General features: G+C 35.2%; 1 protein-coding gene across 3 annotated transcripts in view; it reads right to left on the reverse strand.

Moving 5' to 3' along the window:
• CUL2 (cullin 2) overlaps positions 1-25,959 on the reverse strand; it is an 82,250-nt gene that overhangs the window by 5,487 nt on the left and 50,804 nt on the right. For all 3 annotated transcript variants that reach the window (XM_032623723.1, XM_032623722.1, XM_032623720.1), the window contains exons 7-18: positions 23,481-23,577; positions 23,274-23,384; positions 20,287-20,449; positions 15,475-15,599; positions 13,459-13,566; positions 12,675-12,734; positions 11,627-11,755; positions 11,444-11,530; positions 10,288-10,440; positions 9,927-10,004; positions 4,762-4,828; positions 706-908 (exon numbers count right to left, since the gene is read on the reverse strand). In XM_032623723.1, the coding sequence (XP_032479614.1) occupies positions 706-908; positions 4,762-4,828; positions 9,927-10,004; positions 10,288-10,440; positions 11,444-11,530; positions 11,627-11,755; positions 12,675-12,734; positions 13,459-13,566; positions 15,475-15,599; positions 20,287-20,449; positions 23,274-23,384; positions 23,481-23,577 (1,381 nt within the window). The remainder of the gene's footprint in view (positions 1-705; positions 909-4,761; positions 4,829-9,926; positions 10,005-10,287; positions 10,441-11,443; positions 11,531-11,626; positions 11,756-12,674; positions 12,735-13,458; positions 13,567-15,474; positions 15,600-20,286; positions 20,450-23,273; positions 23,385-23,480; positions 23,578-25,959) is intronic.

Consider the following 25,959-nt stretch of genomic DNA (forward strand, 5'->3'; position numbering starts at 1 on the left):
TGCCCTAGAGCCCGTGAGCCACAACTACTGAGCCCGCGCACCTAGAGCCCGTGCTCCGCAACAAGAGAAGCCACCGCAATGAGAAGCCCCCGCACCTCAATGAAGAGTAGCCCCTGCTCACCACAACTAGAGAAAGCCCACACGCAGCAATGAAGACCCAATGCAGCCAAAAATAAACAAATTAATTAAAAAAAATATATATATATATATATATATGGGGGTTAGTTGAGTCCTGAAATTCAGGGACATGAGAGTGATAGCACCTGAGATGGAGTTACACATATTAAATATGTGTATAAATAGACATCAACAGGCTGTCATTTCCTATCACAGAACCATGTAATTAAATATTAACTAAACATATGGGGGAAAAAAACCCAGCAAGATTTAGGACAGACTACAGTTTTAAAACCTCAATTAACCAGAATCCTTCTGCTGTCAACTCTTTAATAATTTTTCAGTAAACTGTCACAGTATAGGACAAATAAAATCAATCTATAAAGGGCACACGAGTACCAACTTAGCCTTCTCTGTGACGCCTCAAGTTCTTGGCCATAAGGAGCCTGAAGTAATGTAGCTGATTCGAGTGCTTCTCAAAGAACAAAGGGCATTAACAATTATAACCTTACTTTTAAAACTGCAAACATCCCATGAAAAAGCTTTAATACTTATAATGCTTAAAATCCTTGAACTATTACCCCATACCTTTTCTGAATCATGGTTAATCATTTTCACATCGAGTAATGATTTGATTGTTTTTGTCAGTTCCTTTTCGTTCATCTGAGTGCTGTCTTGAAGTTCTTTATAGCTGACAGTTTCACTGTTGTTAAAGGCAAGAAGAACCGCCATTTGGTATGTTGTGACCATAGCTACGTATGGTTTGCCCAAATAGTTCATTTTAACTTCACCTACAATTAAAACAAAATTGTGACAATAAACTCATCATTCAAAGAAGCATTCCAAAATTACCTCAGTAATAATTGTTTATTTCAGATATTTTCTCCTGAAAGAGTGAACCAAGAACTCTTGGTTAAATTGTTGCAAAGCTATTCCTGCCAGCAATGTAATCATATGTTTGTGGGGGTGGGGGGGATGGAGGGGACGGCTCTTAGTTTTGAGTATGTAGTATAAATCATGGTTAAGCTATCATAACATTACCAGTAAGCTCAAACAATGTCTTTAAATAGTAATAGGAAGGCTAAGACTTGGGCAGAAAAAAAGTAAGAGGAGGTGGAAGTAGGAGGAGAAACAGACAGACAAAGGGAGAGCATGACAGCCTGCTACCAGCAACTGCCTCCTATGTGTGTATCTCATCTACCCCAGGGAAGGTTCAAGCATACAGGAGGACACCTGTACTAAAGTGTCTAAACCATAATTTCTGCCAAAATATAACAATGCTATTTTGTTTCATAAATAATGTTTTTCTCCCCAGTAGTTTTCTAGGAACAAACACAAATGGGAAGAGAGACAAACGGGCAGATGCATTATTTTGTTGAAATAGTTGATGGAATAACAATGTTCTGGACCCTACACTACCCTGAGAGCTAGAAAGGTACATCAGGCTTAGGCCAACTACAGTTCTACCCATCCCAGGGGGCAGCACACTGAAGAGCTTGTTAACAAACAGTGTGTCAAACAGTTATGCACTTGCAACATGTAAAAACAGTTAATGCAAGTCAAAGAACTGCTTCCTAAAGAATAAAGTTATGGTTTAGTGATTGTATTTCTCTTTCTCTCTCTTACACAAGCACACACACACACATCCTGCATTATTTGACTGTTAATGAATTATAAACTATATCAGCATGAGATTTGGTTTTAGGGCTCTATATTTTAACTCAAGGAAGCTGTATGTTACATGAACTTACCCCAGAGGCTGCATTCTCCCTGTTAGTAGTGGTAATTAGTAACTCTGATCAAGATTGTGTGCTTTATTATTTAATAATATATATTTAATTCATTATGTAATTAAAGAGTTAAAGGATATAAGTCAATTCTCCAGCTTACTATGACCACACAGATGCCTATTCTAACTTGCATTACGCCTCGACTTATTTTTTTAAAACTGATATTCAGAAATATTTTTCAAAATTATTTGGATAGGAACACCTAGAGAAAAAATTCCTAATCTCTGAATTTTCATGAAAGGAAGTTTAATTAATTGGAATATCCAAGTCATGTAGAGTTTAAGTAGACTACAGTCATTAGGACTGTCCTACTAACAATTAGTATAAAGAGCACTTTAAGAGCCTCATCTCAACATTAAAGTTTAGGAAACGCGGTGAGAGGCAAAAAAAAAAAAAAAAAAAATCATGTAAACTGCATTACACCATTTGTGCAATGACTCCTTAATCATATCCCAGAAACAAGTATAAAATAATGCCTCAAGCACCTATATGATTAAGCTAGGACCATCACCTAGCTGTCACAGATGTTGCAATGTACTACCATGGGTTTGGAAACAGAATGAGGCTTCTGCCACAAGAACCCAAAGAGCATTAGGAGACAATGCAAGTAAGGGGTCTAAGTATCATTTACTGATATCAAATCCACTCTGCATCCCTTAAAAACAGGAAAACTTGTTAGTTGTGTTTTATGACTTTTTCTTTCTATTTTTCAATAAATTATCGGTGCCGGGGTACATGGACCTCTTTCCACTTTTTTTCAGCACCATTCTCTTATTACTCAGCTAATGGCTGGAAAGACTGGGGAAGGGGTGGAGGAACACGTGGGGCAAGGAAGGAAATCCCAAATCTGGATGATTCACTTAATTACTGCTGTGTAAATAGAAAAGGAAAATGACAAAGAGGTCATTTAACCTTCAGAATAGGTTGACAAACTTTAAGAAACTCCAAGCTAGAATAAAACATTCCAATACATACATACTTGAAAAATCAGACAACCATAACTGAATTGGTAATTAACAATTACCAGAAATAAAGAGTAGGCAAAACTCTCACAATACTTTAATCCAAGTTACTCCTCTACTACCTATCAGCAACCTAGTCTCTAAGGGAAAGTTTGTTTTACAGAAGAATGTCAGCTACTAAATGCTGAGTGCATGACAGAGTACCACTGATCTGCAACCAGGAAGAAGATAACTGATTCAAGCAATGATCACCAGTGGATGCTACAACCATCAGATACAGTTGTTCCTGGAAGATGGTATTCATTTGGGACCTAAGTGTCACCCCTCAGATCACCTGCTAATTGAAAAGGGGAAACAGTCTCCTCACAATGTAAACATCACCTCAATCAACCAAGTGACCACTTTACTGCCTCTCACAGTGGGACAGTCTGACACCACGTGCCTTCTGATGTAATGCAACACAAGTACACAGGACCACCAAAGAAGTATTCTCACCAATAATGTCTTAATCTGAATATATAACTAGTTGCCAAACACCAAAATAGTAAATCCCTCATTAAAACTACTTTAGGAGACAGAATGATTATTGCTGAGGTAATGCAAAGGAGTTTAAACTCCCCAAGATAGATATTTAGGGGAAGTAAAAGTAAACTTAATCCAAATACCTTAAAACACTGGTCCAGCAATGTTTTTTTCCTTAAAATCAATTATATTTACTAAATGAGAATATAAAAAATTCACAATAGATGTAAAATTAAAGGCCAACTACTAAGCGACCACTTACTAAGAATATCAATGAACATCTCTTTATTTCACAAACTACTGAAAAAATTAAAATGCCCAATTTGTTCAATAAACATAAACTTGTAAAGATATGTATTACTATGTACTAATTATTATGTACTAATATGTATTACTAACAAAATGAGACATCATATTCCAAATATAAAGTAGTCAAATAAATGGTACTTACAAGAAACTACTTAGATGAAATTTCTCTTAGGTGAGTGGATTTTCTAAATAAAGGTATGGCAACTAATCAGATTTTCTTGTACCATTTCTAAGAGACATTAACATACATGGCCATCCTTTCCCTCTTATACAAAGAGAAAGTTGACTCAATGTACTTTTCAAAGTATAGCTTTAGCAAAAGTAGAGAAATTCTGAGTGTTTGCTTTGGCTAACATCTTCAGGCAGCTTAGAGAAACTGAATAGAGGCTCCAATCACTCAAAGTATTAATCCTACTTTCCAATTAGTAGACCCCACTGTTCCAGGAAGAAGCTAAGGAAATGATTAGATTTTGATTAAACTTTTCTAAAACTGGAAAGTACTGGAAGTTAATTGGGACATTCTGGAAAAAGCGTTTACTACTGCCGTTCACTACAGTACCACAAATAAAAATCAAATGGTTAGGTCTCCTTGTGATGCTATAATAGTTAATGAAATTTTTGAGGATATCTGCCATATCTAGAGAGAAGAGGTTTTTAAGATATGTTTCATCAAGTCTGGGTTTCTAAATAAAATTCCTAGTATCTATAAAAAGTGATTTGTTACAGAAATATAGGAAACCATTATGAAATTCAGAAACTCCTTATAAGTAGCATAATTATAAAACACTATTAAAAATGCTGCACTTGCTTTAACCATATAAAAACATGCTCAACTTTACTCATAATAAAAGGAATGCAAATTAAAAGAAAAAAAGTGCTTCATTTGAACTTCATTATTAGTTGCTTTAATGGTAACCAGAAAGGAAGATGAAGAAGAAAATGTTAAAAACTAACATCAGGAAAAAAACTATAATTAGGGCCTATGAAATCGATTTCCAAATTTTTAACATAATCATATCAGGTAAATTTCATTAAACTAGATATAATTAAATGCATTTTACCTGTACAAAGATAATGTAACCATGTAAGCTTCCTTCCACTGAAATGCTGGCTGTAAAATAATTCAAACTGTAAAAAAGAAAAAAGGAATCAAATTATTTTCAGCTTCTACAACCTAACTTACTTGGCTATCACTACACTAAAAAAGTAAAAAAATTCATGTTAGAGAAGACATTAGAGCCCATCTGGTATATTTACTCATTTTACAGATGAGAAAACACATCTATGCAAGTCCTGACAAAGATCATATAAATATCAGGCCAGCTCTTTTCACTTAAAACCCTGTCTGTGGTTCTTTCCACCAAACCACAGCCCTGCAAATTTAACTTTTTGTATAAATTCAGAAATTATCATTTTGAATGATATCAATTTGGACTTTATAAATAAAATCCCTGACCAAAACCACTACCATATGCATTTCAACATGAAAATATAAATCAAACCTTCATTTCTAGTCTCCTATTTGCCAACATATACCCTTGCTGAATGGACGGGTTGAATAATATCAGTGATCACTCCAAAAGTGACATCCACGAGTTAACTTCCACATACAAACACTAATACAAGCAAAGCTTCAGAGGCCTGTCTTTGTATCTTTTGTTGACATTATTGTGAAAAATTAAATTTAACATTCTATTAACATAGCTTTAAAATTTTAAAAATTCCTCCCTCAGATTGAATGTAGGACATCAGTCCAAAAAATAGAGAGTTCATATCTTCTAAAGAGCTAGTACATAATCTACAGCGAGAAAATGATACTGAAATGTAAAAAAGGTAAAAACTCAACTTCCACATAAAACTGAAAAATAAATATATTCATCACATCACAATTCAGAATTGTGGACATACTTTTAGCATGACGAGCCATATGTAGTATACCTAAAGCTTTTATCTGTACTTCAAACTTTACTTTCTGTACTTTCAAAATGAAGTTTAAATAAAGCAATCAGCAACATTTGACCTGTAAGCTGCACTATGCCCACTCCTTACAACAAAAGTTCACAGCTGCCAGCCAGGATAACTGGTGAATTCTTTTAGCAATTTATTCCAAGATAGTCCTGGGAAGCTGAAACTTGAGCATTTTTTTCCTCCAATGGTGCAGCATTCTCCTCTATGAGCAAATTCACCAGCCCCTTGGCATGATAAATAGGAAATGACTGGCACCGGGAATACTTATGATTTTCTGCCTGGTCCTAATCTAGACAAAGAAAAAAATCAAAGTATGTCATAAAAGGATCCCAGAGGTATGCTCTAATAATCTCCCTGGGTGTCAATAAAATTCAATTACTACTATACAATTTGTAATTATGAAACATTTATAAGGAATTTATGGACAAAAGCAAAATAAAACATTTTTTTTTTTTTTTTTTTTTTTTTTTTTTTTGTGGTACGCGGGCCTCTCACTGTTGTGGCCTCTCCCGTTGCGGAGCACAGGCTCTGGACGCGCAGGCTCAGCGGCCATGGCTCACGGGCCCAGCCGCTCCACGGCATGTGGGATCTTCCCGGACCGGGGCACGAACCCGTGTCCCCTGCATCGGCAGGCAGACTCTCAACCACTGCGCCACCGGGGAAGCCCAATAAAACATTTTTGAAACTGAGAAAACCAAAGTTTAAAATGCTCTTTATAAATTATGTAAGTGCAAAACTAGCTTTAGGATGTATATTCCAAGCTCTGAAAGCACATGCTTTACCTCTTTATAGCCCTAGCAACTAGTACCATCATTTAAGTTTTATTGATGATATCAATATGCCAAAGAAAGCATTCCTTTATCCTTAAATTTAAAATCTGATTATAAAGATTCTCATATCCATAGCTAGTCAAGAACAAAAAGATTCAGTTCCAAATGAGAGTAGTATCAATTCATCTGGTATTGAAAGACAAAAGTTGTAACATCTTGCTTAATGATATCATTAAATAACTGTGTTATCAAAGTTTATTAGTAATAAATATACCTTGACTAAACTTCTCATGTTAAAGTCAGGCTTAATAGTTATAATAGTCAGGCTAACAGAGAGCATCTTTCAAATACCATTTGAGGGCATTAATTGAAACTCAAGGGGCCTTAAAAATGAATGTTTCATATTTGATGAGCATATTCACTTCAAACAGAGAGCTGCACTAATATACACTACTTTATATTTCTTTAGTTATTATTCAGGTTTGTGGACCAGGTACAAAAGTAGATTTAAGATATACTGGTCTAATATGCAAAATAAAGTACTTTTTTTTTTTTTTTAAGATTTTCTAATGTGGACCATTTTTAAAGTCTTTATTGAATTTGTTACACTATTGCTTCTGTTTTATGTTCTGATTTTTTTGCCCCGAGGCACGTGGGATCCTAGCTCCCCACCCAGGGATCGTCCCGCGTCCCCACCTGCCCCAACTGGAAGGCAAAGCCTCAACCACTGGACCGCCAGAGAAGTCCCCAAAATAAATTGCTTTTAATTAAAGCTTAATTTCCATAGTTTTAAGATACGTGTAAAATGGATGTGATTTCTGATAAACAGCTATATTTAAGGGAAAGATGGGAAATATCTAGACGACCATTAAAGCAAAGGGAATTAATTTACATGTGAAAAAATGTACACTATTAAATACACAGATGGATTTTCATTCTTATGTGACTGAAAACTTGGATTTACTAGGAGAAATGTAAGGACAAACTCCCTCTACTGGTAATTAGAGAAAGTCCAAACTGAGAGAATGATATGCTTGGAATCATAATTTATAGTCAGAAAGAAACCCACTTCCAGTTTGTAAATGAGGACACTGGAACCTGGGGAAGGTCATATGTTAATAAATAGAGTTTAAGGGGTTGATTCCAGTACTCCAATAATTACTGGCAAATAATTATTTCAAGAAGAAAGAGAAGAATAACAAACTTAAAGGAGATTTTAGTTCTGCCAGCCCCCACCCTGTCCCTTAATTTCGACTGGAAAAGCAGGCTCTTAAGAAGAAATAAGGTTTAAGACTGTCAAAGGTGAGGGGTCAGTTTTCTTTCTCTTGCCTGGTCACAAATACATCAAAGTGCTTTACACCTGGTTACCCCATCCCCTGCCCTGGGATCATATTCTGCCCATCCAAACAAATGCTCTTCTTCATGAAGTTTCTAAGATGGTTTGCACTATCATGCCTTTTCAAAGACGCAGAAAGTCCTAAATTAGACTCCTATTCGGAAAGTCCACCTTATGCATGGTATCTTGAAATCTACCTGGCTACTCTGCTATTACCACTACTATCACTATTAACTATTACTTCTACTTTCAGCATTTATTGAGTACTTCTTATATACTAGACTAAGCGCTTTACATATTTCATCTTCATATTAACACTCTGAGTAGTAGTATTATCAGTTAACAAAAAATTCGGAAGTTATTTGAACAAAGTCACAGAGCACAGTAAACGGAAGAGCAGACATTTAAAATCAGGAGTTATGATTCCGGAGCTTACACTGCGTTACTTGATTTATAATCCTTATTTTGAAAGAAGCAAAAATAACATACATACATAATGTAATGATTCAAACTACACACTGTGAACATCTCTAGTAAATAGTGTAATGAAATACCATTTTCATTTTAAACTTCATAAACATATGCATAACTCACTGGTTCACAACCTCAAGTTACTGCCCAAGTAAAAGACTATTAAAAGATAAACCTCCTTTGGTGAGTTAGAGAATCAAAAAGGGTCAGTTTCAAAAGAAACGAAAACATGCTCATCCACTCAAAAACTTGTACGTGAATGTCCATAGCAGCATTACTTACACACCCCAAAGTCAAAACAGCCCAAACGTCCAACAGCTGATGAATGGATAAATAAAATGTGGTGTCTCCATACAATGGAATATTATTTGGCAATAAAAAGGAATGAACTACTGGCACAGACTCAAACATGGATGGACCTTGACATTCTTCTGCAAAGTGAATGAAGGTAGTCACAAAAGCACGTGTGACATAGCTCTGTATGAGATGTCCAGAACAGGCAAATCTACAGAGAAAGAAAGCAGATTGCCTAGGGCTAGGGAGAGGGGAGGGAGTTGGGGAAGGCGAGGAGTGACTACTGATACGTAGGGGCTTTCTTTTAGGGTAATTAAAATGTTCTAAAATGGTGCTGGTGGTTGCAAAGCTCTGTGAATATACTGAAAACCAATGAAAGTGTACACTTTGAGTGAACTGTATAGTGCTGTGGCCTGAATGTTGTGTCTCCCCAAATTCATATTGAAATCCTGACGCCCAATGGGATGGTTTTAGAAGGTGGGGCCTTTGGGAGGTGCTTAGATCGTGAGGATGGAGCCCTCATCTATGGCATTAGTGCTCTTATAAAAGAGACCCCACAGAGATTCCTAGCCCCTTCCACCATGTGAGGACACAGAAAGAAGTCTGTCAGCTTAGGCCCTCATCCCACCGTGCTGGCACCCTGGCCTCAGACTTCCAGCCTCCAGAACCATAAGAAATCAATCTCTGTCATTCATAAGCTGTCCAGGCTGTGGTATTTTGTTACAGCGGCCTGATACAATGACTACATGACTAAGCCGTATGGTACAAGTTACATCTCAACAGCTGTTAAAGATGTAGTCTCCACAGTCTCTTTAAAAGCTTTGGGAAAGAAGTCTATGGTTTCTATCCAGTCACACTTTAAAGCCATTTTTACTTGAATTTTCCAGCTTCAATCTATTTTTTCTAGAATATTTCACATTCTACATATATTTACCTAAATTACAGCCCAGAATAAAAATAACTATTATAAGGGATAAATGAATTATAAAGATGGCTCAATATTCAAATGAAAAATTAGAAAATGATTGTTTTAAGTACTGGATTCTAAACTTTCTTATAATATCAAAATCCTTGTAATTTAGAACTACTTAAGACAGATAACAGGTTTACTAAGAATAAGAGACATGCTTTGACAAAGAACTGACACCCTTAGCATTTTAGTTTTAATATTAGAAACTACAATAATTTACAGTCTTCCTCAGTACCCTCCTTTTTAGGGAGGGTACTGAGGAAGAATAACAATAACAAGGCAGAATAACAATAATTTGTGAATATATTTTTATATCACGTGAGCCCTCAAGACTTTGGAGAAATATTTAAAGTGATATAATGTGAAGATAATTATTAAAATTCCTTAGGTCTTCCAATATATTTTCTGCCAACTTGCCATCTGTACACTTTTTTCCAATTCCTGGGGAATCGCAAATGTAGATGAAGGAGCCTGAGTAAGAGGCCATGCGCCAGCCTAGAAGGAGAAAAGTCAAATAGTTAAACATCTCACTTGAAAGTAAATGTTTATAAAATGATTTAAGCAACTAAGGCACCTTTTTCTCCTTCCTCAAAATGCTGATAAAACCCACCAGCATTACTATCAAGGCACAGTTCATTCCAGATCAATATAACATATAACTTTAGAAGCTATAATATTCTGATTGAAAGAAAGGTAATCAGGCATCAATCTATTAATCATTTGTATCAGAGTATTTGAAATGGTTAGTAAATGCTCACAATGAAACACATATTCATACCTGTAGAACATATATTTGAAAACTAATTCCCAAATCTACTACTGTGTCTTGATTTTTGATAAAATTGTTGAACTTATTGTTCAGATCCGCACTGACACTCATATCTGTGTACATCCGATGTAGCTTGCTGGTAAATTCATAACCACAGGCTTGCTGTAAAAGAAAGTTTTAAAAAAACATATGACTTAAAAACAAAAATAATAAACCATACTGATTATTAAGAATGCTTTGCTACTGCTAGGTCTATGGTCAAAGGTCCTGCTTGTACACTTACACCAAAGGCCTGTATTATTCATGACCCAAAGCAGCCATTCAAAACCTTTCAAATATTCCTTTTTTTTAATGCAGATTAAATAAGTGAATGAAAACAAATATTTATGAAACAACAAACTTACCTTTAAAACAAGAACTTTTCTATAAATCTGTATATCATTTCAATACTACAAAATGCTCCACTACTGAATGTTAAGATGATACCTTGTAAGGTTTACAGATAGTATCAAATACACATGAAAGATAACTGGGAATATTTGTTAAAAAGGAGGGTACTGAGGCAGACTTTTAACACCATTAACTGAGTAATGAAGAAATCTATTTCTTTGAAGTTATTCAAAACTCTGCCATCACCAGGTCAGAAAATTTGGATCTCTAATCTTGGGATATAAAAAGCTTTGTTAACATTACCTCTAAAAATTAAAGGGTAAATTATTTTTGGTATATTTAAAAAGGACCACATATTCAATGTATACCATACAGGAAAATTATCAACTACTGAATAACTCAGGATAAATAAAATTAGCAACTGCTTATCTCATCAGTGTGTAAGCTAAAATGACATAAAAGTGAACTGAAATTCAAATGCACTCCACAAAACTTGTACTTAAAGGAATATTTTAGGTGTGTTCATTTATACGTAATACAAGTTTTTTGTAAAGTTAACACTTTATCTTGTGGATGATTCTATATCAACATATAGAGAGACTTTGTCCTTTAATACAGCATTTTCATATCCCACCATGAGACTACACCACTTTACATTTAACCAGTCAACTGTTGATGAATTATTTCCTGTTATTACTCATATTGCTACAATGAACATCTTTGTATGCTAGTGGAATAATTTCTAGGACACTATCATATCAAAGGCCTACAGTACCTTTAATTTATTGATCATGGCTTCTTCAGAATCCATAGACATGGATAACCCATGAATTAAACGTTTCGCCAGCATTCTTGCGTAGAACTACATTAAAAAATATTTTAAAAGATTACTTCCTTTCTGATGATTTAAAGTTCAAAAATAAAGCTGACACATAAAACCTCTCAATTCACAACTTACCTTTTGAAAAACATCCTTATCGTCGATATATTTGAAGACAGTAATAAAGCTCGTGAGCTTGTCCTCTACTTCATTCTCTGTCATCCCCTTGGCTGATTTCTTCAGCAAGTTGTCACAGTACTTAGCGAGCTCAAATAGAAATTGACAGTAACGCTTTCAGAGGGCCCTTCTCAAAGGCACAGTGGCAACAACACAAAATAAGATCACGGTCTTTGCCATCCTCAAGCTCATGTTTTAATAATCATGGACATGCACTAAAGAACTTGAAACATATGTCATCAGGGAAATTTTTAAAAAACTATAAACAGTAAAAAATCTAATCAACCCTGAATGATCAATACAGCACTGATATAAGTAATTAAGTTTTTTGTGTTTTTTTTTTTTTGCGGTACACAGGCCTCTCACTGTTTGTGGCCTCTCCCGTTGCGGAGCACAGGCTCCGGATGCACAGGCTCAGCGGCCATGGCTCACAGGCCCAGCCACTCCGCGGCAGGTGGGATCTTCCCAGACCGGGGCACAAACCCGTGTCCCCTGCATCGGCAGGAGGACTCTCAACCACTGCGCCACCAGGGAAGCCCAGTAATTAAGTTTTGATGGAACACCTAGGTGAGTTTTGAGCAGTTCTGTCATTTCTGACATTACATAAGTACTTTTTAAAAATCTCACAACAACCTTGTAAGCAAGTTTCCTTTAAAGGTTATCAAAGATTTTTCATCAAATTCCCTTTAGATCTCAGATAAAATAAAATCTCCATGTAAAGTAATGCAAATTATTTTAAAGCAGTCATACTTTCCAGCCCAAACATTGTAAAATGGAATATTTTCTCCTTCAATTATTTCTTAAGAAAAGGCTACCGACATGACCTACTGCATTCCTTAAATAAAAGCCAAATGATATACAGTGTTGATATGTTTTTATTTTTAATAATTAATTTCAACTACTTTTTAAAAAAATGCTACAAAAACAAATTAATTTGACATTCACCTCAGTTTTCATTTTCTAATGCTGACTTTTCATATGTTTACGTTTATGCAACCATCAAACTTACCAATTCAGGTGCTTTGCAAACAGATTTGGGTTCTCTGTAATTTACAACTGATGTAAGGGCCTATATAGAAGACAGACCAGGAATTAGCCACCATTAATAGGGTAAAAACACAGCTAGCTCTATATATGCTATAATCTGTATGTCCAAAAATTACTACCCCACATAAAACATGGCATTTTGGGGGTAGTTTGTTAATACTGTTGTCATATCTAACACAGGGTAAACTCCTCTCGCTGTGTCCCTCATGGTAATTATATAATGATTACATATAATCCTGTTCCTACTGAAAGATACTCTTCATAACTCATTACTGATATTTGAATACACATAAAATAAGACTATATTTTCAAAAATCTTACAACAACCATGTAGGCAAATTTAAATTTAAAAATTTGTAAAATATAATATTTACTTTTCTTTCAAATATTATTCATTATAGCCTAAGTATTATATTCAAAGGAAAAATGAGCACTAAAGAATATTAAAATTATACATGTATTTTTCAGAACATCCTAGTGTACTAACAAGTCTCCTTTTATAGCATAATCATCGAAAGTTCAATTCCCATATAACTCAAGCATTCAATCACTCAATTACTCACTTAAAAGTTAAGTTACACACTTCTATTTTGACTTTCACTATGAAATTGGTTGGTTAAGGTGAATCTCCATCTCCAGACTAGAAATCTCACTATTAGAAGCCCTAATTCTGAAACTACCTTAAAGAATAATGATTAAATGAAGAAAATCATATATAGATAAGAATATATGTATTAAAAAGTTACCTTATCCAACGCACTCATAAAGTGCTGATCACCATTCAAAACAGTGTTGATAAGCTGAACAAATTTACCATGTACTTCCAGAACTGACTCCACAAATAGTGTTGGCATCTAAAAATATGAAATACAAAGTACAAAACCACATTTTAAGAAGTTCAAGGGTATAATCTGGCTTAGTGAAGAGTTGTTTAAGAGTAAAGTTTTCCCTAAGCAAATAACGTTACATACGACACACACCCTCAAAAAATGTTTTTAGCTAAGACGGTCTTAAAAATCTAAAACTTTGATGTTGAAATTAGCTGTCATTCAACACTGGAAATGCAGGACTGTAGTTCCTCTGCTAGAAGAACCCATGGAAAAAACACTTCTCTCTGGTGCTGGAATTCTGTGTCTTAAGTGTAACAAGATACAATCTCAGAACTACCAGGCCTATCACTTTCATAGAGGATTATGTAAATAAAAACGGCCTTCAAAGGCACTGAAGGCTGAGAGAGAGAGAAGTTAAAAAGCCATTATCTGTGAAAATTGAGACCCCTAGAGTTGGGCAGTACAGTTCCCCACATCTCAGAGAGAAGAAATACCTAGTAGTGCAAAAGTGAGTTTTCATTCTTAATGGAGATAACTATGAAGTTAGACCTAAGACTTCTAAGTCAGCTAAAATCATCTGAGTCTCCTACAAACGCATTCTCTTGTATTTGCATCTCCCAGGCCTTGACACCAAACGCTATGCCTCTATGCCCAATGTCATTCCACACTCTGAATCTGTAAAACTAATATAAACTAAGAAACCTAATAAATAATACAGGCTATTAGATCTAAACAATATAAATTAATAGTTTTACAAAAAATGGGAAAGCTTATGCATTACTGTGGCAGGACATAACATCTAAGAATTATCTGCCAAAGACAAATAAATCTACAACTAAGGAGATCAGCATTTAATAAATGCTCCTGAACAATGAGGTCTATACACAGATCACTGCATCACAGGAAGAGCAAACAGCTCTACATAGGAAAGAGAAGTGACATGTGATGTCATGTCTATCTTATTTGTCAACCATCACTAGTAAAAACAAAGAAGGTGGTCCAACAAAATTTGACAATAGGAACACACTTTGATAGAAGACACCTTATTGTAAACAGTAATTTAAATGGCAGGGAACTCTTAAGATGGGGATTAAGGATATGAAGGTCACTGCTGGGTATTTTGGGTAGTAAGCATATATTTAGGGAAGATAGTTTTAATCCAAATTTGCTTCCCGGGCTATCAAATCCAGGGCATGTAAAAGGAAATGAAATTGTAAGTTGTCTATATTATCACTGATTAATACCATTACCACTACAAGTAACTAAACATTAATGCCAGTTACACAGAAACAAGACTGTTTAGAAACAGCAAACAGGGACTTCCATGGTGGCGCAGTGGTTAAGAATCTGCCTGCTAATGCAGGGGACATGGGTTCGAGCCCTGGTCCAGGAAGATCCCACATTCTGCGGAGCAACTAAGCCCGTGAGCCACAACTACTGAGCCTGCGCTCTAGAGCCTGCGAGCCACACTACTGAGCCCATGCGCTGCAACTACTGAAGCCCACACGCCTAGAGCCCGTGCTCTGCAACAAGAGAAGCCACCGCAATGAGAAGCCTGCGCACCGCAACGAAGAGTAGCCCCCGCTCACCGCAACTAGAGAAAGCCAGCGCGCAGCAACGAAGACCCAACACAGCCAAAAATTATTAATTAAAAAAAAGAAACAGCAAACATACTTTTCTGTGAGAAATTAATTAACAATTGCTAAATGAACATGACAGTGTGTAGGAAGTTTATCTTATTCACTGATTTTCTAATAATTGATAATTCCAAAATGTGTCCAACAACTTCTAGGTTTGAACATTTTAATAAAGACGTTTCATTTATTGGCATGGTAGGACTTTTCTTTCATGCTTTTAAACAGTAAAGTCAAAAGAAAAACTCCATGATAATCTGATTAAGAGAAAAATTTTCCAGTTCCTTATGTAACTCACATTTTCCTGAGTAAGATTACTGGTTGCTCTAAGGCCCTCATCATGGATATGATTTTGCAGCTCCTGAATCATATGAGGTAAACCAGTGGACACAGCACGGAGTAAGACATACATATTTGCCATGTCTGAGGGGAAAAAGAAATTTATTATTAAATTTCCAAATAGTTTAAAAATGTTTTTAATATAATAGGTAATATATGGTTCCAAATGCAGAATTACAGAAGAGTATGCAGAGCCAGATCCCCACACCTTTCTCCCAATCACCCCATCCTCTACCCCTGGGAAAGCAACGTTGTGGTTGTTTAGTATCTTCTCAAAGCTGTTTCCTACCCATTCAAGCAAATATGCTATTCTTCCCTCTGCCCCTTTTTATACAAATAGGGTAGCGTATTTCAGGTACTATAAACAACACTTTAACTTACAGATCTTTTTACATCAGTACACAAAGCATTTCCTCATATTTTACAACTGCTTAGCACTCCACTTTATGGCTACATTACATTACAACAATTCCTTAACAATTGATGGGAATTTGGTTGTTTCCAATCTCTTGATATTGCAATGTTATAATTAATAATCCTGCATATGGGCAAGAATATTTGCAGTATAAATCCCTGGAAGTGGGACTGCCATGCAAAGCTTAGTCTTGCAGAAGGACCTTCTAGACAGAGCTCCCAGTGGCCAGGAGCTCCCTTGCCAACAAATGTTGTGATCTTTGCACTGAGAGGTGGAAAATGATATCTCAGTGTAGTGGGTTTTATTTTAAACTTTTTACTGAAGTATAACACACAGAAAAATGTACAAACCATAAGTGTATATCTCAATGAATTATCACGAGTGAACCCCCCTCCCAAAGTTATCACCACCCACAGTAAGAAAGAGACATGACCTCCACTCAGAAGTCCCCTTCATACCTCTTCCCAATCACTACCCCTCCTGTTCTTCTGCAACGGTAATCACTGTCGTGACAGATTAGTTACTTACTAAACTAAACCAAACCACAGGTTCAGTTTGCCTGTTTTGAACCATTTATACAAATGAAATCATACAATCCTTTCATGTTTGGTTTCTTTGGTTCAACATGTTCATAAGGTTCACCTGTGTTGTATGAAGCTATAATGTGTTCCTTTTCACTCTCCTATAATATTTTATTGTGTGAATATGCAGTACTTTAATTCATTCTGCTGTTACTGGACATTTGAGCTGTTTCCAGTTTGGAGCTATTACAAACAATGTTGCTGTGAGCATGCTTGTGCATGTCTTTTTGTGCATGTGTGCATGCATTTTGGGTGGGGGGTTGAACACCTATGAGAGCAACAGCTGGACCGCAAGAGATGTGTTTGCTCAGCATTAGCAGTCACTCACTGGCAGTGCTTCAAGGTGGTTTTGTTGATTTATACTCTAGGTCCAACATATAACAAGTTCCTGTTACTCTATATACTTCCACACACTTATTATTTTCAGTCTTTTTCATTTTATATCAAAATGTGACTAAGTACTGATACCTTAGTTTGGTTTTAATTTGCATTCCTCTGTTTTAGTGAGATTGAGAGCCTTTTTATATGTTTATTGGCCATTTGGATAACCTCTATTCTGCAGTGCCTGTTCAAACTTCTTGACTATTTTATATTTTGGACATAAACCTTTTTCAGGGATTGCAAATATATAACCGTATGACAGCCTTTTTTTTTTCTTTTTGAGTTATAATTGACATATGTTAGTTTCAGGTTTATAACACAATGATATTGGTATACACTGCAGACTGATCACCACAATCTGTCGAGTTAACATCTGTCACCATACATATTTACAACTTTTTTCTTGTGATGAGAACTTTTTACTTTTATTTTTTTATTAATTTTTATTGGAGTATGGTTGCTTTACAATGTTGTGTTAGCCTCCACTGCACAAGAAATGAATCAGCCATACACATACAGATATCTCCCCCCTTTGGGACTTCCCTCCCATTTAGGTTACCACAGTGCATTAGGTAGAGTTCCCTGTGCTATGCAGTAGGTTCTCATTAGTTGTCTATTTTATACATAGTATCAATAATGTATATGTGTCAATCCCAGTCTCCCAATTCCTCCCACCACACCCCTTTCTCCCTTGGTATCCATACCTCTGTGTCTCTATTTCTGCTTTGTAAATAAAATCATCTATACCATTTTTCTAGATTACACACATAAGCGTTATTATACGATATCTGCGAGAACTTTTAAAATCTACTCTCTTAGCAACTTTCAAATATGCAACATGGTATTATTACCTATAGTCATCATGCTATACATTATTACATGCCCATGACTTATTTTTTTAATAACTGGAAGTTATTAAACCTTTTGACTCCCTTCAGCCATCCCCACTGACTCTGGCATCCACCAAGCTCTTTTCCATATCCATGAGTTCATGCGTTTTGTTTTTTAGATTCCATGTATGAGTGAGATCACACGATATTTGTCTTTCTCTGTCTGACTTATTTCACTTAGCACAATGCCCTCGAGGTTGATCCATGTTGTTGCAAAATAGCAGATTTCATTTTTTTTTTTTTAATGGCTGACTGATATTTCTGTGTGTGTGTGTGTGTGTGTGTGTGTGTGTGTGTGTGTATTTTCATCCATTCACCTATCAATGGACACTTAGGTTGTTTCCTTATTTTGGTTATTGTAAATAATGCTGCAATGAACATATATGAACAGGGTTCATATATTTTTTGGGGTGTTTTTGTTTTCTCTGGATAAATGCCCGGAAGTAGAATTGCTAGATCACATCATAGTTTTATTTTTAATTTTTATCCCACAACTGTACACGATGGTTCCCTTTTCTTCACATCCTAGCCAACATTTGTTATTTCTAGCCTTTTTGATAACAGCCATGCTAACAGGTGTGAGGTGATATCTTACTGGGGTTTGGAGTTGCATTTCCCTGATGATTAATAATGTTGAGCACCTTTTCATGTACCTGCTGACCATCTGTAAGTCTTCTTTAGAAAAATGTCTGTTCAGATCTTTTCTTTTCTTTTCTTTTTTGTGGTACGCGGGCCTCTCCCGATGCGGAGCACAGTCTCCGGACGCGCAGGCTCAGCAGCCATGGCTCACAGGCCTAACCGCTCTGTGGCATGTGGGATCTTCCCAGACCGGGGCACAAACCCGTGTCCCCTGCATCGGCAGGAGGACTCTCAACCACTGCGCCACCAGGGAAGCCCTGATCTTCTCATTTTTTAATCAGTCTTTTTGCTATTGAGTTGTATGAGTCTTTTATATATTTTGGAATATTAACCCCTTATCAGATAAGTGATTTGCAAATATTTTCTCCCATTCAGTAGGTCACCTTTTCATTTTGCTGATGGTTTCCTTTGCTGTGCAGAAGCTTTTTAGTTTGATGGAGTCCCACTTGTTTATTTTTGCTTTTGTTGCCTTTGTTTTTGGTGTCAGATTCAAAAAATCATCACCAAGACGGATGTCTAGGAGCTTATCGCCTTTGTTTTTTTCTAGGAGTTTTATGGCTTCAGGTCTTAGGTTCAAGTGTTTAATTCATTTTGAGTTAATTTTTATGTAGGATATAAGACCGTGGTTCAGTTTCATTCTTTTGCATGTGGCTGTCCAGTTTTTTCAAAAACATTTATTAAAGGGATTGTCCTTTCCCCATTGTGTATTCTTGGCTCCTTTGTCCTATGACTGTCATTGTGATGCTATTTTGATGATCCAATGGTCTTAATGGTTTTTTAATGGTCCAAAGTTTTTAATGATAAAGTAGTCAACTTGATCAATCTTTCCTTGTGGTTAGTGCTTTCTGTGTCTTATTTAAAATATTTTTCTCTACCTCCAAGGTCATGAAATTATTCTCCTGTATTATCTTCTGGAAGTGTTACTGCTTTACATTGAGATCAAAAGCCCAAAATGAATTGATCGATTTTGTATATGGTGTTTGAGGTAGAGATCAAATTTTGCTTTTTTCCCACATGGATATCCAACGGACCTGGCGCTGTGTGTTCAAAACACTATCCTTCACCCACTGCTCTGCAGGGCTGCCTTAGTCTTAAATGAAGTATCTACATATGTATGGGTTATTTCTTGGCTTTTTATTTTATTCCATTGGTCTCTTTGCCTATCCTTGCACCAACGCCTCATATTCCTAATTACTGTGGTTTTTACAAGTCATGCTATCCCGCAGTTTTCGCATCATGCTCTTCAAAATTGTCTTGAAGAGTAAGTATAACTTTCAGAGTTTCAGAGTTTAAAAAAAATCTTGGGTTTTGAGAAGATTGCCCTGGATCTATAAATCAATGTTGCTTTCAAGAATGTTTAGTTTTCTGTGTAGGTCTGACACATATCTTGTTACATTTATTCCCCGCTATTTAAAAATCCTTATTGCTTTTTTCTAAAAAATTCCATTTTATTCACTGCTTATTGTTAACATTTCATTGTATTTTCATTTTGTATTTCCCTTATTTTGAGTGAGACTGAGCATCTTCATATATTTAAAATCTATTTATATTTCATTTTCATGTTCTTTGTCTTTTCTCCTCTTATTTACTAGAAACTTAATGTATTTAGGAAATTAGCCCCTGTGATTTTTAAAAATGTGCAAACATATTTTCCCAGTTTTTCTTTTGACTTTAGAATACAGTTTGAAAATACACTTTTCCAAAACAATCTTTTAAAATAGATTAATAATATCTGTAAAAAGGCATATCGAATATTTTAGAGACTATTACTTAAATATGTTGGAAGTTTAAGGTAGCTGGAAGATGATGTAAAAAGTGGGTTTATAATTTAATTTCTATTCACATTGATGTTTGGTATCACTTACCATTTTTTTTCTCTTGTCGGATGATATTATGACATTCTGCATGTAAGAACTGTAAGTGGTCTGCTACCATTCGTTGCTGACATTCATGAATTACTTTAGTATATGAACTTGGATGTAAGTATTTTCGACATCGAATTTCTTCATCTTTTAATCTACCTAGAACCTTTAGAAATATATTCTTACAGTCAGAAACTACTATGAGAAAACACCTGTAATATCAATAAGTAACTTACATGGCAAAAATATCAATAAGTAACTTACATGGCAAAGTAACTTACAAATTAAGAATTATATAACTAATTTAAACTCACATTCCATAAGTCATTTCAAAATTTTATTAAGCTGCTAGATGTCACCTACATTTCAGCACTGTCTTATGAACAGCACGGTCTTATGAAAAGTTAAATGGTCTGCATTTTGCCCTCATTTATTGACCCCAATCATCCTACATATAGACAACCTATATGCAATAGGAAACATGGGTAAAGATCATTAAAAACCAGAATAGGTGGTCACTTTATGAATATTTAACTATCAAACTAAAAAGTAATTTACAAAAAAAAAAAAAAAAAAGTAATTTACATCAACTGGATCATGTAGATTAAGCTAATTACTTTATGCTGATTCATCTTACAAAACAAACAGTATGTACATGATAGTAAACTATCGCATTAAATATTCCACTAAATTTTTTTTAAGTAAAAGAAATTTAGTCATAGTCAAATATTTCAATCAAGATCTTTATTAAAGCTTATCCTATTAAAAAAACACTGAGGTACAAACAATACACTGGTTAACATCAACAAGAACCAGATAATAAAGATAATAGCCAGAGAATCTGGCTAATTTCTACCTCAAAAGAAAAACAGACCTAGCCATGTTTAGTATACAAACATGACTTTAACCTGCTTATGGATTAACTAAATAAAAAAGAAATTAGAATGTGGGTCTGAGGGAGGCAAGGGAGGATGAGAATAGGAAAAAAATAAAATAATGAAAACGGGGGGCAGTGTGCATATCAATAAAAAGTAGATTAAGTTTGGAGTGCCTCAATGCAGGGCTTCAAATAAACCACCTGTAGCTGGCAGAAAAAGCCAAAACTAGAGGAAAGATACAGAAAGGGAAGTAGGAAGGCCATATGAATTGTCTGTTAATTAACCTATTCTTATAAATGTTATTTTCCAAATATAATCTCCAATAGCTTTCCTTTTAATAGTTTGAGATCTAGTTTACATATCATATGATTCACCCATTTAAAGTATACAATTCAGTGGTTTTTGGTATATTACATTATTAGTTTTTTTAAATTGTGGTAAAATATATGTAACATAAAATTCGTCATTTTAACTATTTTTAAGTGTACAATTCAGTAGCACTAATTATATTCACAATGTTGTGCAACTGTCTATTTCCAAACCTTTTTCATTACACCAAACAGAACCTGTGCAACCACTAAGCTATAACTCCCTATCCTCCCCTCCCAATAACTTCTAATCTATAATACTTTCTGTATTATTTTGTCTATTCTAGATATTTTATATAAGTGGAACCATACGATGTTTGTCCTTTTGTGTCTGGCTTATTTCACTCAACATAATATTCTCAAAGTTAATCCATCTTGTAGCATGTGTCAGAACTTTATTCCTTTTTAAGGCTGAATGATATTGCATTGTATGTATACACATTTTGCCTGTCTTTTCAACTCCTGAAAGGCATTTGGGTTGTTTCCATTGTTTGCCAACAGCCTGTTTTTGAGAGCCAGATAAAACGAGGAGAGTATGTATCCCTGATATTCTGTGTGTACTTCTCAGGATTGGATCTAGAACCTTTAACAAAAGTCTAAGATGTAAAAAGGGCTAAGTGCTAAGACCCACTGGCTTAGTGTAGCCTGCACTTAACGGAGGAAAATGTCCTAGATAACTTCCTCAAGGTCCCAGAGCTAAAGAGTAACAAAGCGTGAAAAGAATTAAACAACTCAGACTTCTGGACCTGGGCTTTGTGGAATATTCACCATTGTATCATATCAGTAAGTACTGATACTTCCTGACCTATGGCCTATGGAAGCCTCACTACAGCTATTTCACTTGAAACATTTTACCTTTTCTTAAAAATATATATATATTTATTTATATATTTATTTGGTTGCACTGGGTCGTAGTCGCGGCAGGCGGGCTCCTTAGTTGCAGCATGTGAACTCTTAGTTGTGGCATGCATGTGGGATCTAGTTCCCTGACCAGGAATCGAACCCAGGCCCCCTACATTGGGAGTGTGGAGTCTTAACCACTGCGCCACCAGGGAAGTCCCCATTTTACCTTTCTTAAAGGTAAACAAACTAACAAAAATCATCTGATAATAAAATGCTTGAAATCCAACACTGCTGATGAAACAATCTAGTTAAAATTTCTAACATATCTTATCTGATGACTGAATTTATAATCTCACTATTCTTTTACTGAGACAATATACATGGAATTATAAATATGGTTATCAATGTGTTGGTTTAATGATTAAAATTTCTCGTGGAGGTTTTTCTCAGCCTTCCACAAACTTAACAGACCAAAAAGACCAAGTATCTAGAATTATTATATTTTTACTATTTTTTTCCTTCCATTTTAGAGGAAGATAAAAACCCCAACCCTTAGCTTTTGTACTTAACCTATTCCCTTATCTACTAAGCACAAAATATAGTTTATTTTGCCAAGAATATGAATATATATTCATTTTAAAGACAAGCAAATCCAGCAATCAGGATTTTATCAGAAAGCATCAACCACAATGAAAACTGGAATAGCACCTTTTCTATGGAAAATGCCATAGCAGGAACAATGATTTATCAATAGGTGTTGTACATTAACTATAACTCAGTGTAATGATCAAAAAAACAGAACTTTTTCCATCAAAAAAATATATTAACTAAGATAACTAATATTAAATAAAACCATGCCTGATATATAATAGATGATGTAGTTAACATAATGTTTTCTTACCTTTTCCATATACTGTGAGCAGTTTGATTCTTGTAATAAATTTGAAGCTTCTTGTTTGTAATACTCTCCTGTTTCAGTCAGGAAGGGAGACTCAAAGATTTCCTGATAAAACTAAATAAATCAATTAAATCATATTTAAAAAATTAGAACAGGCAACTTAAGAAATTAAAGGTCTAATTATTTATGTTTTTAAAGGAGGCTTTTTACCTTTAAGGGGAATTTTTTCTTATACTGTTCAACATGAACAAAGGAGTTAATAACCCCATGGATTACTTTCTGGTTTGGGTCTTCTCCACCACGATCACTAAAACAAGGTATAACACAAAACATTCTTGAGAATACAAATATCTATGGGAATATACCAAAGTATGCCACAATATGGCTGCTTATTCTATTGGTCTAATCACATTATGTATAAAGCATTTTAAAGGTCAATGCACACGATGCTTAAAAATGATTTTTCATATTGCAGCTGAGTTAATATTTATGATAGTTAATGTACACATTAGATGTCATTTCAATAAACAACAGAAAAGCTTAATTGTAAAATTAAAGATACTATGTTGACACTAAGATGATACTTCTTCAATTTTAATAGAGTAGCTATGAGCCTATCAATTCAAGACTTTAAATACCAGTGGTTAAGAATATTTGAATTTCACTCACCACAAACTCTATTACTAGAGGATGTGGTCTGAGAATGCAGTCTTTGAACCATCACAAGTATGCCTACAGTAACCTGATGAGACTCATTCCTCAAAGGTACACTAATACAATATATTGCTCATTGAAATGACTAATAACTGTTTTTCTCTCTCTAAGAGGTCTGCCAGAGCCACTGAGTTGCTTTCATTTAAGCACAAAGGTATTTCTCTACTTAGAAATTTAGTGAGATATGTTTTAATATTTCTATATTCTGTTACAGTTACAAAGGGATCTAAAGTCATCTCAATTATTCATGTGACATTTTGGTAAGTTCCTACTTAGTCAAGGGTACTACTGTGATGCAAGTCTTAATCACAATAAGAAATGAAGGTGAAGTTTGGCTTTTATAATTACAGAAATAGGAAAATGAAATAGGAAAAAAATAAGAGTGGGCCTAAAGCCACAGTAAAATGGTCTGGCTCTATGTTGGAAGTTTCTGACTCCAGTAATAATGCTCAAATCAAACCATTATACAGTCAAAGGTTTACCTTTCTATGGTAATCTTCCACCTCACTTTAAAATATTTCTTTTCTTTGAATTAATAATTATTTTACAAAGAAAGCAACAGAAAAATATATTATCATCATTTCCTAGTAAAATCTTCTGGTTTTCGTACTGGGATATGAAGATTTTCTAACATTTAAGAAAAGTATTGTGGCAATTACCTTTATATATCAGTGTCCCTCCCTGCCTCTGCCTCCCTCTAATCTGTCTCCCATTCTGTCTCCCATTAATTATCTGGATATTCTGGGAAAAGTTTGTTGTGCTTGAATTAATATGGCTACAGTCCTTCTGACAGTCACAGAAATGTAGTTACAAAGTCTACATTTTGATATAAGAACTAATAAGAACGATGAGTTCATACAAGGTGACACATGGTGAGCTCCTTTCCTCTGCTGACCTTCCCTCTTAAGCCCAAATTAAATCTGCTGAAATAATGATATAACCTATTCCACTGATTTGGAGCGCATCACTTTTTGCCTTTTAACTTTGTCTGGGACCAAATGAAAATCAGTCACAAGTGAGAAATATCTAAATATTTGGAAAATCAGGTTACCTAAAATTATTTTCATGACCAAATCCTACTGTCCCTGCTCAGCACCAGGAAAACGTCCACTGCTGCTATTCTCAGCACTCCTGCCATTTGTTTCTGACCCCAAAAGGCCCAGAGAAGCGGGAATCAGGTAAGGTAGTGCCTAGAAAGAACATCGACATTCCTACTGCTTAATAACTAAGTTGTCCTCTCCTGTAAGAAGAACATCTGAACTCAGCAACTCTTAGGCATAATTATTCAATTCACCATACACTTTGATAACTGCACAAAAGGTAGAATAGAAAATCATTGTAATTTATTTCTATTAGGCTGACAGATAATGAAAATAAACTGAAATGATGCTAAGTTAGTACTATATAAAAGCAATGACTAAGCTGGTTATCTGAATAAGCTCTGGTCACATCTAAGAACAGTGATCCCAAGAGACGAGCCTTGAGAAAAGAATATGAAGAATTTTTAGAATATGGCTTATTATTTGATCTTGACAGAACTAAGTGGAAAATGCCTACAACAATCATAATGAAATCACTCAGCTGGGAGGATGGGAACTAACAGGAATAGTTTATTGCAGCCCCTAAGACCAGGATTTTGGAGTCAGACTACCTAGGTTTAAGTTCTGGCTGCATTAATATGTCACCTTGTGCAGGTGCTTATTAATCTTTAGTACTCAGAAATGTCCCCTTCTGTAAAGTGGGGGTAAGAAATGTATGTACTCTCACGAGGATATGGTAAAGATTATGCATAATCCAAGAAAGTATGTAGCACAGTGCCTGGTACATGAGCAAACCATCAATAAGCTAGTATTTTAAGTACAGATAGGCGCAAAATGGAAGCATTTTCAATAAATTAGAGAGGAGAAGAAAGCTAAGAGACCAAAAAAAGCACTAACTGTGATTTTAAAACCAAGGCATTTTAGAGAGCAGACCA

This window comes from Phocoena sinus, chromosome 2 (assembly GCF_008692025.1).
Source record: "Phocoena sinus isolate mPhoSin1 chromosome 2, mPhoSin1.pri, whole genome shotgun sequence".
In the NCBI taxonomy this organism is placed as follows: Eukaryota; Metazoa; Chordata; class Mammalia; order Artiodactyla; family Phocoenidae; genus Phocoena; species Phocoena sinus.